We start from the raw sequence: 14,306 nt of genomic DNA, 5'->3' as shown, positions 1-14,306 counted from the left end.
GTTGTCACCATATGATTTTCAAAGCCTCTTTTATCCCTTTAAAGCATATATATGTGTGATCAGGGTTATTAGTCAATGACATACTGAATGAAGAAAAGTTGTCTAGAAAAGGGGCAAATTAACTTATTATGCAAATCTTACATTCGTTACTGGAGGTACGTTAACAGAAAGCCACAATTTAAGTCGCACAGCATTTGTGTACAGTACATTCACAGTTGAGTTCTGGCGTCTTGTCAGCTCATGTGAGTTGTGTGGATATAAAGGAAAAATTGTGATGGTGTCGTGTATAGGTCCTGGGGTAGCTCAGTCAGTAGAGCGTTCGCGCGCTAAGCGATTGGTCTCAGGATCGATACTCGGCCCCGGAACAATTTTTCCTTCAAATTATTCGAATTAACTTATTTTTTTATTATAGTCCGACATTGTCAGTTCCAAAATAATTTTGTCCCATCAGTAAAATAGTCGTACAAAATTGCGTACGACTTAAGAGTTCGGTCGTACCTCGTACAATTGGTCAAAATAGGTAGTCGAATGTATGGCAACCCTGGTATTAGATTTGTAGCTTTGCGAAGTTCTATGATCCATTATAGCGTCCCTAACATTTCTCTTTCTTTTTTCCTTTTTCTTTTTATAGACACACTTGCAGTCTTTTACACGACCGGCAGTCTTGATACCCCTTGTTTGCTGAACATGCAATTGTTGAAGTTTCTGTAATGTTGGAAATAGCGATAAAAATTTAGTTGAATACCAAAAATAGGTAAATAAGTAATTTTAATCGACACCATAGCACTGTATGTCGGTAATTAGCATTTTAATGAATCCTTTGTATCATGTTTTCATTTATTAGCATCGAATTGTTAAGTGAAACATGTAGAATCTTTTAATGTAACCACGTAAGTAGACTGACTTAAAATCTGGAGATACCATACACATTTGTCTCTTTAAATGTTAAGCCTACTTTAATTTTATTGCTTGGAAGTTAAAAGTCTTAGTAAAGGTTCAGTATGTATGCGCCACTAGAAAACATCCACAAAAATCCCTTGATAGAATTTATAGTATGACGTAGTGGAAATTGGATGTGATTAGTAAGTTAGGAGAGTTATATGTGGGTGACCAGATTTACATCAATAAAAAAGAGGATACAAAGCTTCAAAAAGGAGGACATTGTTAGAAAAAAGAGAATAGAAAATATGTACTTAGATTTAAGCTTGAGCTAACTTATATTATACTTTAAATTACGTCAATATCTATTTTATTAAAAAATATTTAGAGTACAGATTTTGGCTTATAGGCTATCATGCTTAAAACTAAGTTAATATCTAGGCCTATTTTATTACAAAATGATCACGAAAAAACTTAATGATAATGGTTTTACAGTGAGCTACATACAAAAGTCAAGGGACCTATAATTCACTTACTTAATTAGGTCTACTTAGGCCTACAAATGGGCGTCGTGATGACTGTTGCAACTTTTTACCCTTTTAAACGTCTCTTTTATATTTCATAAGCTGCACACATGTTTTTGCAGACTTTTATTCAAGGCAAAGATTCTGTAATTTAATATCTAGACTTTATAGAGGTTGAATTACTAGGGCCTACTACCACCACGCCTGTTTTCAAGTCATCATTTCACTTTGCCTTCTGTTTGTGCAGTTATTTTAATATTGTAATTTTTTCTCACGTAATGTATTTTATTACTTTTTACTATGTTGCATTTCATCTATGTCTTTATGTAAAAAGCATCATAATATGCTAACTAGACCTGAAGAGGCCATCTAATTGGCGAAAGTGCTAGTCACATATTTTATGTGTATAACCTAATGTAATTTCTTGTACTACTCATTAGGTTAAAAATAGACAGTTATTGAAGGATTTATGATACTTATTTTCATTTACATGTTAACTTGTCGCACCAACATGCCTTTTAAATTAAAAAAAAAATCTATTACTGGCAAAAAAAAAAACTGGCTATGTATGCCATTTTGTTGACATACATTTAGATTCTCTTAAAAATTATGTCCTTCAAATGGTTTCGTCTCTCTCTATGCACTCTTCAAGTCTTTACCTCAAGTTGCGTGTCGCTCTTTCCAACATTTCGCCGTCAATGTTAGTGATTTCCTGGAAAATAGCAATCTTCAGGTCATCAGTTGTTTAGGGCCTGTTTATGTACTCTTTGGACTTCAGTAACCCCACAGAAAGTAGTCACAGACGGTAAGATCAGGCGAGCGGGCAGACCAGGGAATGTTGCCATGCTGAGAAATGATGTGCCCTGGAAACATGCGGCGCAAAACTGTCATTGAATTTTCTGCCATATGAGCCATGGCACCATCTTGCTGAAACCATACTATTTATCTTGTCTATGAATCCCACGTAGATGCCTACGCAGTACTGGTTGAAGAAATGTCCTCAGCATTTCGACATACGTTCACTATTCACCGTCACAGTGTTCCGTTCTCCTAAAAAAAATACAGGCCTATGCCGCAGTATCTAGACACAGCACACCAAACTGTAACCTTGGCACAGTGAAGTGGACGGTTGTGTATGTAATTCGTTAGGATTTTCGAGAGCCCAGTATCTAAAGTTCTGCTTATTAACGTAATCATTTAATGGAAATGTGTCTCGTCACTCATGAACATAACAACTTCATTAGCCAAAATTTCCACCATTCTCTCAGCAAATGTTCTGCATTGGACGTAGTCTCTCTCATTCAATTGCTGAACAATTACAAGTTTATATGAATGAAACTTAAGATCTGAATGCAATATTCGGCGCACAGAACGGTTTGAAAGTCGCAGTGCTACTATATCCTGCTGTCTAGCTGATCGATGTGGACTCCTTGTAATAGCCACTCTTACTCGCTCAATGTTATCTGGCGTTCGTACACTTCGAACGTGTTCTGGTGGTTTCTTCTTGCAAGCTGATGCTGATAATCGAAAGTTTTGTACCCATCTCAATTTGATATTGCGAGCAGGAACGGCTCTGTGGCGGCCAATATTAAATTGGAGACGAAAGCTATGCTGGGTTTTCACAACTGAATCACCATTCTTGAAAAATGTCTCGATAACGAAAGCATGATGCTCCGAGCTCCATACTTCCATGATTACACAAAATAGCATAAAAAATGCTAACAAACGACGGTCGATCGATATCCATAACCCCTCATGTTGCTCAGTAAATGGCCTTCTACAACCATCCGATTCCTTTGCCACACCTTGTATAACAACGATGAAAATAGTTCGTGTAAAGTGGCACGAGAATTTTGAAGGTCTTGTAACCTTTCAAGATTCAAACTGGATGCAACATTTACTCCACTCTGCACCGCCAGTACTTTGGAACATTGGCACTGGGATATTTCATGGGAACTAAATTTTCTTAAGGCATGTTTCCAGTTGGAAAAGCCGGAGGAAATGAAACAAGGGTCCACTTTGGCGGCGAAATTTAATAGTTTTTTTTTTATCACTAGCTTCCTTGCATACTTTACAAAATAGCACTTTTTTGTGTTCATTGCACAAAATCCACTGATGTTTGTCCTGCCATGAATTTTGGAAAATTCTACCTTTACCAGCACCCTTTATTTTGCTTTTGCATAACAAAACAGAATCGCAAAGTTTTGAAATATGTGAAGAAGAACTTTGTACATCAGCTGATACTGTTTGGTGTTTGGTGGCACAATTTGGAATAATAGGACCATACTTTTGTGAGGTAGAAGGATGCACAGTCACTGTTTGAGGAGCGTATAGTTCGTTTGGGCGATATTTTCTTTAAAACAAAGTCATGTCAAAAGGCAAGCGTTCTTCTGTAAGATGGTAAAATAAAATTTCGAATGGGATCTATGTTGTTCTTTTTATTTATGTTTCAAATGAGAGAGATCATTCTGCCAGATCCTGTATATGACTCAATTAGAAGGTAAGGATTGCAATACATTTGTACGTTAATGTGGTAGGTTCACAGAAATACGTTTGCGTGTAAGCATTTTCGTAATTACTTCAGTTTTAAGTTATGGTTATATGAGTAAATATATAGTAATGAGCATAGTCATATGTCAGTATCATTAATCACCTCTTTCAGTTGTGATGGATTTAATCAAGATGGAACACGAAATCGACCCGTTGGCTATACATACAAGTGATAACACAGATGTAGAAGAGAAGAAGCCTTTATCAGAGGTAAATTAAAGATCAGTACTATATGTTATCCATGTTAGAACTTCTTGTAACATTATACCATGAGTCAACAAATATAAATCTCATAAATTAAATTCAACAGATTTGCTTGAAGTAGAGAAAGCCAGCTCTGGAGTTTCTCATCTTATTTGGTATTATGGCATATGTGTCTCATAGAGTTCCTCATCTTATTTCGTGCCTTATCACATGTTGCATATTCTAGAGTTCTTCGCCTTAATTGGTGCCATGTCACATGTTGTATATTTTTGGTTTTAATAGGTGATCATGTCTCCCGAATTTAATTTTGATTTATTAGGAGCTTTAATGCACGTTTCTTTTAAAACGAAACAAACATTGTCTTGTGCAGTGAAATTAAGAAGAGAGTGTGTGTTTGAAACTGTTGTTACAACGAAATGTCCATAAGGACAACTGTCAATCACACATGGTGAAGCAGATGAAGTCCGTTTTGCACTTTTGTAGCAAACCAGCATTTGTTCCCGTTTGGTCTGATTGGTTGGTTTCTTCTGAGGTTTTCCCCAGTCACGGGGCGGATACTGGGTGGTCTACGGCGAGTCCTCGACCTCACCTCACTTCATTACCATTAGGTTTGATTATCTGGTTGGGTTTTTCCGAGGTTTTCCTCAACCATAAAGAAAATGCCAGGTAATCTTAAAGCTTCAATGCTGATGTAAGATCTATGGAATACAATAAATGAAATGACACGTGCTGCAATCCATACACAAGTATGGGAGTATGAGTACTAGCTTGTGTGCTTGAATTGCTGTTGTAATATTAATTTCTCATTATCTGTGTGGTTATGTTGGTTTTTTTTTAATTGATTTATTTTACGACGCTGTGTGAACATCTAGGTTATTTAGCATCTGAATGACATGAAGGTGATAATGCCGGTGAAATGAGTCCGGGGTCCAGCACCGAAAGTTACCCAGCATTTGCTCGTATTGGGTTGAGGGAAAACCCCGGAAAAAGAAAAAACCTCAGCCAGGTAACTTGCCCCGACCGGGAATCGAACCCGGGCCACCTGGTTTTGCGGCCAGACGCTCTGATCATTACTCCACAGGTGTGGACGTTATGTTGGTAACAAGGTATTACATATTATCAGGAACACTTAAAGAAAGAAGAATATCTTTATTGAAGGTAACTCTAACCTGTAGCAATTTTTTTCGTGCTTTAAATGTCAGATTGTGGCTAAATTTGTAGTTGGACTCATCTGTTAGAGATTCATCATAGATAATAGTAAGTCACAATTTTTAATTGTTTATTTAAAGGCATTGTACCAACTGTGATGCTATCTGCTGTCAGTGGAATTAGTAAGAGCAAGATTGTTCTTGACGAGACAAGTTCGAGTGTTCACCATGTAATTACCTGTGGATTGGGCTTAACATTTGGGAGACAAGCAAAAATAGGTATTCAGAGCAAGCGACATTCCAGCGCAGCTTCGCCTTACAAGTACAGTTGCTTTCATCACAGTAGTTTCATAAAGTCATAGAAGACAGTAATTTTTACAGTCATATTTGAGAACATGGATTGTCACTTTTTAATGTGTATAGTAATAAAAGAGAGAGAACATGAACATGGATTATTGTATGTACATCTGTTCATTGCAGTTATATTCATTAACCCATTACTGCATAGCGTCCTAAAAATAGCACATGCGTAAAATACTGATTTTTATGGAAATTTTTCTTGTTTACTATAGTTGGAGGCATTATTTAGAAGGTAAATTATTACATTGTATTATGGTGTTGCAGTGTTTGAATTCCGCGCTAACATTTGTTCATACCAGCTAATTTTTGACAAGATGGCAGGTTAACAGTATTTTGTGATGCACTGCGGGTAAGTTTATTCTTGGTTACTCTGTAATGGTGATACAGAAATCTGATTTTTATTTTCACATAATGAGTTGAATACTTCAGTTTTCATGTGGTATGTAACAACAATAAAATATTCTTATATGTTGCTAGGTACAAGGTGAAATAAAGTGCCGTCCTAAAAATAGGACGCCATGCAGTGTGCACTCCTGTAGTATTCTTTATAATATGTATATGGTTTCCATTACACTGTTTTATTTCCAGTCTAACCGTGAGTGAAATTTTGGGGTTAATGGAAAATAAAAATAATAATAGTGAGAGTCTAATATATGTGACCCCTCCAGAAGTTTCCCATGATACAGATAAAGACAGTGATAAATCAGATGACGAGCATGAGACTAATTTGAATAATTTTGGCAGTAAAATGCTACTTAGTAAAGCGGAATTACAATATATATATATATATATATATATATATATATATATATATATATATATATATGTAATGATGATAATGAAAATGACATTGTTGATGAAAGTATGCCAGAGTCTTCTGACATAAAAGCTGCAACAAGTGATTTTGAAAGTACATTAGACAAAAATGAAACTGAGGTTTCTCACACAAGTTATTGCCATCCGAAAAGAAGGAAGCTAATATATAGAAGGCCATCATACTATTAGGCCTACAACTACAAGTACTATTATTACTACTACAACCACCAACGTACCGCGCCATGGCGTCGTGGTCTAAGGCATCCTGCCTCGGAATTGCGTTACAGAATGCGCGCTGGTTCGAGTCCACATGGAGGAAGAAATTTTCTCATGAAATTTCGGCCAGTGTATGGGACTGGTGCCCATCCAGCATCATCATGCACTTGTGGAGCTACGATAGGTAGCGAAAATCCGGTTTCGGAAACCAGCTATAACGGATGGAGGGAATCATCGTGCTAACTACACGATACCGCCATTCTGGTTGGATGATGGTCCACCTCTGTTTTGGCATGTGGACGTGAGACCAGCAGCTGGCTGGTCGGTCTTAGCCCATCATGGGCTGTAGCGCTACGGATTTTTTTTTACAATCACCACCATCAGCACCAGTGCTAGCAGCAGCAATAGCAGCACCATCACTAGCAGCAACAGCAGTACCAGCGCTAGCACAGAAACAGCAGCACCAGCGTTGGCAGTACCGATGTTAGCAATAGTGGCAACAACAGAGTGGTCGTCCATCTTCGCTTATATTCTTGATGTTGCCGTAGTAAATGCTTGGTTTCTATACAGAAAAATGAAGCCTCAAAACTTTTCAGAACCGCTCATCAACTTTTGCCGTCTCCTGGCTTTTACAGTACTGAAAAGGCATGGGGTGAGTTCCCACTGAGGAAGAATTGTTCCCATTCCACCAGGAGACATACGATTTGATGGTCAACACCACTGGCCAGCTGAAAATGAAACTCAGTGAAGGTGTGCTAATTGTACAGGGAAAGCAAAGTTCATCTGCAGCAAGTGCCAAATTGGAATCCACCCTAAATGTTTCTACCCTTACCACACAAAATAGTGATGTACAATACGTAGGCTTGTGTGAGAAGGGCAGTTGAAACACTGATTCTAATATGTATATGTATTTGCTACGTAATAAATACATAAATACTATTTGAACAAAAAAGGGGTTATTCTATTCAACTACTGTATCACTGACCATTATGCATAGCGTCCTATTTATGGGACGGTCCTTAATTTTTATCCCAGACAGTAAATAAAGTTAAAAATGGTAAGAAAGCATTCATAAGTCAACAACTAGCAAACTTAAACTCAGAAACCCATTTTTCAAGTCATTACTAACTTTATGCAGTAATGGGTTAAACCTAACAAATAAGTTCCTTGTTCATTTTCACTCTTTATTCCAAGCATAGGCGCCGACTTTTGAAATCTTGGGGTATGCTCATGCTTAGACCTCGGATTTTTAGGCTCTAATAGAATAGGTTGCAACAATTTTATGTAAAAATTCCTAAATGTATGCAACACGAGAAATTCTCGAGTGATGATATTGCCTAAAACTAGGTGCATTAAAGGACATATGTTTCAACCTACACTAAACGAGCCTAAATATCTTAGGTCCATGTTATAAACTGCGCTGCCTACATTTATAAATTTGTAATATAATTTTGTGTCCCGCGCCGTGGCGTCATGGTCTAAGGCATCCTGCCTTACGGAATCCGCGCTGGTTCGAGTCCTCGTGGGGAAAGACATTTTCTCATGAAATTTCTGTTAGTGTATGGGACTGGTGCCCACCCAGCATCGTGATGCAGTAGAGGAGCTGTGATAGGTAGCAAAATCGGTTATGAAAGCCAACTATAATGGCTGGAAGGATCATCGTGCTAACCACACGATATTTCTATTCTAGTTGGATGATCGTCCACCTCTGCTTCGGCATGTGGACGTGAGGCCAGCAGCTGGCTGGTCGGTCTGGGATCTTAAAGGGCTGCAGTGCCATGGATTATTATTTATTGATACAATTTTGTTGTGAAAATATGCAATAAATACTTACAAACATTATATAGGCCTAATCACTCACCTACGATGATAGAACCTGGAAGGTGTTTCTCCTGACAGCAGTTTTACTGATGACCTTGTTGATTACTTCATCGATGTTAAGTTTACACCGTCAAAATCGTCACCATAATATATAAATAACATAACTATTATCTTCTAAGCCTAGTAAAAATTGTTCCATCTTTACGAGATGTGACATTGTTTTGGGTAGAGTTCAGGTTTTCAAGCTTGTTGTTGTTTGATCCACTACCTCATAATATAAATCGCGGAACCTTTCCTGAAAGTCTGAGAAGTTACATGTCTCACCACTTCCTAACCTTAATGGGATTTTTCTTGGCCGTGAAAGTTTAAAGGGACTTAAGCCTGGAATGGTAACATGAAATTTCCTAACATAAATGGTAACGTGGGGTGTCATTAGACTCCTTATTATATTCAAGTTTGAAGACTGAAATATGGAAGAAATGTAATACATTCTTTAATATTACATAGAGCCAATATGCTTACACTAATAGAATTGGAAAAAAAAAAAAAAAAAAAAAAAAAAAAAAAAAAAAACAAAAAAAACCAAAAACAATAAAACTGTCCATTCGGCTGAGATATTCCAGGAAATAGGTATGTGGGGGACTGGTGGACCCCCCACGTTAGCATCCCAGGATTAATTGCAGTATATGAGAGTTTTCATTAGCATCTTTCCAAAGTGACAAAAATGCATCAGTATTTCTGGCTTCTTTTATAGAAGACAAAATAGCATCTGCAGAAGTACAAGCTAAGCGATAATTTAGTGAAACTTTTTGAATAATTGTCATAATAGGTAAAGTTACAATAATAATAATAATAATAATAATAATAATAATAATAATATCAAGAACTAGAAATCACATGAGCGGGTATGCTGAGAATGCCCAATTTCTTTCTAAGGTCTGCTCGAGCGACCGAGCATACCCATAGTCTGCACCTATGATTCCATGATAATCGTTGAAAAAGTTTCAGCTTCCAGTGAAATGGTATGTCTTTGCATTTGTAACTGCACTTGCAGGACACCAACCTAAAACCAATTTTAAACTAAATTAGCATAATGTAGAAATGGGTATCAGAAAGAATGACTAGTTTAGATACATTACAAAATAAACTTAATCCAAGCATGTAATTTCGTTAATGGTAACTACCATACTTACAATAATTAATTGTCTGAATGAAGTAAGTGCAAACATGAGCACTAGTGTGTATCACTAATAAAACTTACTAGCCCTATTGTCTGGTAACTGAGAGTTTAAAATTTGTCTTTCTCCTTTCATAACATTTTCAAAGTAGTCGTTGCTTCGTTTGTTCACTTCTCCAATTTTTTTTCTCTTTTCCCAGATCTCGAATTACTTCCTTCCTTCCTACAAATAATATTTTATGCACACAAGAGTGCACAGCTAACAATCAGCTGTCTGCCAGAGAGCTGGGAATTGTGATACATGGTACTTCGAACACGGAAGGACAGCATGGCTTGGCATTAGACCATACACCATCTATTGGTGATTGTTTCAATCTTTTGCTCCATGACTTCGCTCTTGGAACAAGGCTAGTGACATGTGCTGGGGACATAGAATGTGACTGTAGGAAAAAACGATTTTTTCACAAATGCTACTTAAACGTTTGACATTTCCACTCTTCATTTATTATCCATCTCATTTTCTTACTTAACACCTGGTGTTAAAGTTATCATATTATTATGTTGCAATCAGATCGAACGAAAGCTTGATTGGTTGCGGCACTTTTTTATCTCTTATTATCACAAAAAGATTATAGTGCATATTTTTAGAATTCTCATTTGTTGCGCAGCTGGCGATGTCTTCATTTGCGCCATTTGTCAGTGCTTTTCTTTTCCATAACTTTCCTCCTCTACTGCAAGCAGTGGCCCAGCACTAATGTACGGGGTCAGAGTGTGACCCCTAAAACTTAAAATCATGTTCAGAACAGCAAATGTAATTACTAGTTTATGGCATCTGTGTTCTGCAGGAAGTGAATGTATTGAATCTGCACACGACCCAGATAAAGAAAGAATGTGGGGATCGCACAGATGATCGCGATCTCATAACACAGATTAAAATTGAAGAATTTCCAGTGCCAATTACTGTTCCCATGGCAACATCTGAAGCTGAGGTGAGTTTGACTCCTAAGTTTTGCTGGCTTTTCTCTCAATCTCGAATTTCTGTTATTGTGGTCATCTCAGACACATCTCTTCAATCCTCTTTGCCATGTGAGAAGTGTTATTATTCTCAGTATCGCGTTAATTATTTGTTTCTCTATTTTACGATAATAACTTTACCTACTTTTTTTTTTAATATTCCTGAACAGATATCTAGTTTTGATTCTATAATTAAATATATTTGCCTGAATGTTATTCAGAGCCTGTAAATAGACTTTGATCTGTGAGTATGCAGCTGTGCATGGTGGCTGAAAGACTCTTTTTGCTGACAGAGTCTGATAATCATAGTCCTTTAAGCCCAGTTCATAGATCGCTCATGCAAATTGCAGTAACTACCTATGTTTCTTTTAGAAGATGTTGGAAATGATGTCCCTGTGCTACAACACAACTCTCACACCTTTAAAAAAATTTGCATTAACACATATTAATTGTTCTGAAATTGCTGCAGTATCCCTTCTGATCTTCTCTTTCAGTTCTTCCAACCTGTAACTTATGTGTTATTCTGATGCACTATATTTTACTTATTTCTTAAGTTCCCCCATAAATAGAAATCGCATAAATATTTCAAGAATATTCACTGTAAGGTCTGGAAATTAATGTTTCTAATAAAAATAGAAATACGCCAGTTTATTTCTTCAGGAATTGCAGCCATGTGATAATGTGAGCAGAGTAAATTGTTTTATTGAACCAGATTGAATTTTTTTTCATGGTTGAAGAATTGTTTTATTTACATGGTGATGAAGCTGCACAGATATGGGAGAAGAGAAAAACCCAATCTTGTACACAAAATGTCATTCATAACAAAAAAAAATGGTATATGGTGCGTAGTGGATGCTTAGAGAATTATAGGGCCTATATATATTTTTTTCACTATCCTTAATGTGCAGAGGTTCAGATTAACATTCCTAGAAGTGTTATCCATTATTCAATGCAGACAGGCATATTCTCAAGACTCTGCTGCAGTGTTTACAGCTGATCTCTCAGCACTGATTGCGGACATTTCTGAGGATAGGGTCATCAGTCACTAAGAGAATATGGTCAGTAAGATCCCAAAATCTTACTGTTTCCATCTTAAATTTTTAATTTCGGGAATATGTTTTTTTCGGCGTTCTTCGTTATTCCATATTGTGCATTCGGATAATAAAACAATTATTAACTTTTTTTATGTATAATGTATTCGTTCATGAATAATTCTTGAAACTATAATTGGTTGAATAGTTATTCTATGAGGAACAGAATTCATCATTCATTCATTTAGTGTTCTGCCTAAGGGCAGGTCTTTCACTGCAAACCCAGCTTTCTCCAATCTTTCCTATTTTCTGCCTGCCTCTTTGTTTCCTCATATGATCCATATATCTTAATGTTATCTATCATATGATATCTTCTTCTACCCCGAACTCTTCTCCCGTTCACCATTCCTTCCAGTGCATCCTTCAGTGGGCAGTTGTTTACGTCCAGAATCTTTTACCGTGGAAAGACTCATCATGCCATGTTTGCAGGAACAGAATAACCCCATAAAAAATATGTCCCAAAGATTGTCCGTATTACTCGAAATTCAGTTATTTAACCAATATGATTTGATGCAGTTTTATGGCATCTGAAATCTATCCACTTTTGTTCTTGTAAATTATTGTGCTAAATTTTTTTTTTTTTTTTTTTTTTTCACTCTCCATTTTCAGGAAGAATGGCGTGACTGGCACACAGCAAAAGATGAGCTGAAACTGGAAGTATCGGCAGAGGAGAACGAGGTATTGACTGATACGTGAGTGTGATGTTTGTATTTTGACTTGTCCTTTGTTTTATTGCTTCATCATATTGACTCCATTTGACAGTAATTTGCAATATGTTACAACATTGTTTACCACGTGCATGGTAACTGGCTGTAGTTTACATAAACGATTGAACATATTTTGGAACTGGAAGAAAATACAATGAAGTACCTTCATTTTTCATAAATGGGGGCAAAAACTATTAGCCAATCAAAGGTCATTTAATACGTTTGTACGTACTGTGTACTACGTTATGGGTCTTCTTTGCCTGCCCCTACCTTGACGATGCAACCACCCCTGAGAGATGACCTCAATGACTCTTAGACAGAGGACGTGGTGTAAAGAGCCAGGTGAGTGCAAACACTATTTACTGTTTTAATACTACGTATTACTTTATTTTTATTTTTTTTTTAATTGTTGACTAGGACACATGTTAAGAAGAGAGGATACCTCCCTATTTTTTTTTCCTTTCTTTGTTTCACAGTTTTCCTTTTTCTATTTTCTTTTTTCTTAAACTAACCTGAACACAACACCCATGTGCAAGGCGGGACTCGAACCCACAACCTTTTGGATCAAGCAGTAGAGTCATTCCATGTGCCACCAAGGCTGGCATATTGCTTAGGATGATGTATTTGTCTTTAAGCATTGGAAAGACCACACAGCAGATTCAACTTAATTTGTTGTCAGAGTGAATGTATTATGAAAGGGTATTAGTCTAAATTACTTAACAAATATTTTTGTCGTTAATATTCAAACAATTATTTTATTTAGAAGAATTACCACTGTAATTATTTATTCTTATATTTTTGTGTGTTACTAAAATATCTTCTCATATTTGTATGTGTGCATATTTATATGCTAAATAATTCTTATATAAATTTGTATTTTCATATATAAGTAAAAACAAGTTTCTTTCTTCTTCTTTACTGTATCTTTTGATGTAAACTCGAACATGATCAAAGCGATCACCTTATCAGTAACGTATTGAGTGGTGTTCCTGTGGTGGGCAGAGTCAGCTAGTTTTTCAAATCAGGAGTTTCCATAACAGAAGATTCCAATGGAAGGACTCCACTGTACTATATCTTAAAATTATGACTATAAGCAATACTTCTGTTGCTTCATTATCTACAAAACTTCAAGAGTGATGAACTCATTTGGAATGCCGATCCTCTCTTCTATATCCTGAGTAGGTGTCTCTCTTCCTGCCTGTGTTGGATTCCACCAAATTCATGACTAGAAACATAATTATACCTTTACAGATAGTAATTCCTGTAGCATTAGGTAATTCGGTTTTATTGTTATTCTATAAGGAACAGAAGTACTCCATGAAAAATCTCTCCCAATATATGTTTTCTGTTAATTAATATTCTAATATAACCTTGACTAACTCCTCTATGATTAACCAATTGGTGAATTATCCGACCCTTCCCTCATGGTGAGTTATTTTTTTTTTCACATTGGCAGCTATGCAGCTATATCTCAGACTAAAGAATTCAGATGCCGACAACAATAAGAAGTACACTAGTCAGTAACATGTCAAAGTAAAGTCTCTTACAAGAATTTCATAGTTCACATTAGACGATACTCCATTTTCGATATTCTTGCAAAAAAATGGACTGAACATACAAACCAAATTAAGCAGAGCAAATATGGAAAGAATAGAAATCTTAAGCATTGAATTGAATTGAATTTAACGGAGGGAGGCACTATGGCCCAGCACTGCGACCTGTTAAGATCTATTGCGCTGACCCTCTGATGACGCTTTCCCTAACCCATACCAGCTGACCACACTAAGGTTCTCTGTGTA

At 36.5% G+C, this 14,306-nt stretch overlaps 1 protein-coding gene across 7 annotated transcripts in view; it reads left to right on the top strand.

The window, feature by feature from the left end:
* Positions 1-14,306, top strand: part of LOC138710266 (zinc finger protein ZFP2-like) — a 68,754-nt gene that overhangs the window by 46,834 nt on the left and 7,614 nt on the right. Inside the window, exons 1-4 of one of the 7 annotated variants that reach the window (XM_069840990.1) lie at positions 662-754; positions 4,066-4,163; positions 10,541-10,684; positions 12,410-12,492. In XM_069840990.1, coding sequence (XP_069697091.1) covers positions 4,071-4,163; positions 10,541-10,684; positions 12,410-12,492 — 320 coding nt within the window. In that variant the 5' untranslated portion in view covers positions 662-754; positions 4,066-4,070. The other 6 variants (XM_069840991.1, XM_069840998.1, XM_069840999.1 and 3 more) reach the window with 6 other exon arrangements.

This window comes from Periplaneta americana, chromosome 12 (genome assembly GCF_040183065.1).
Source record: "Periplaneta americana isolate PAMFEO1 chromosome 12, P.americana_PAMFEO1_priV1, whole genome shotgun sequence".
NCBI classification, from domain to species: Eukaryota; Metazoa; Arthropoda; class Insecta; order Blattodea; family Blattidae; genus Periplaneta; species Periplaneta americana.
The sequence above is the reverse complement of the archived record's forward strand: the minus strand, read 5'-3'. Positions and strand labels throughout refer to the sequence as shown.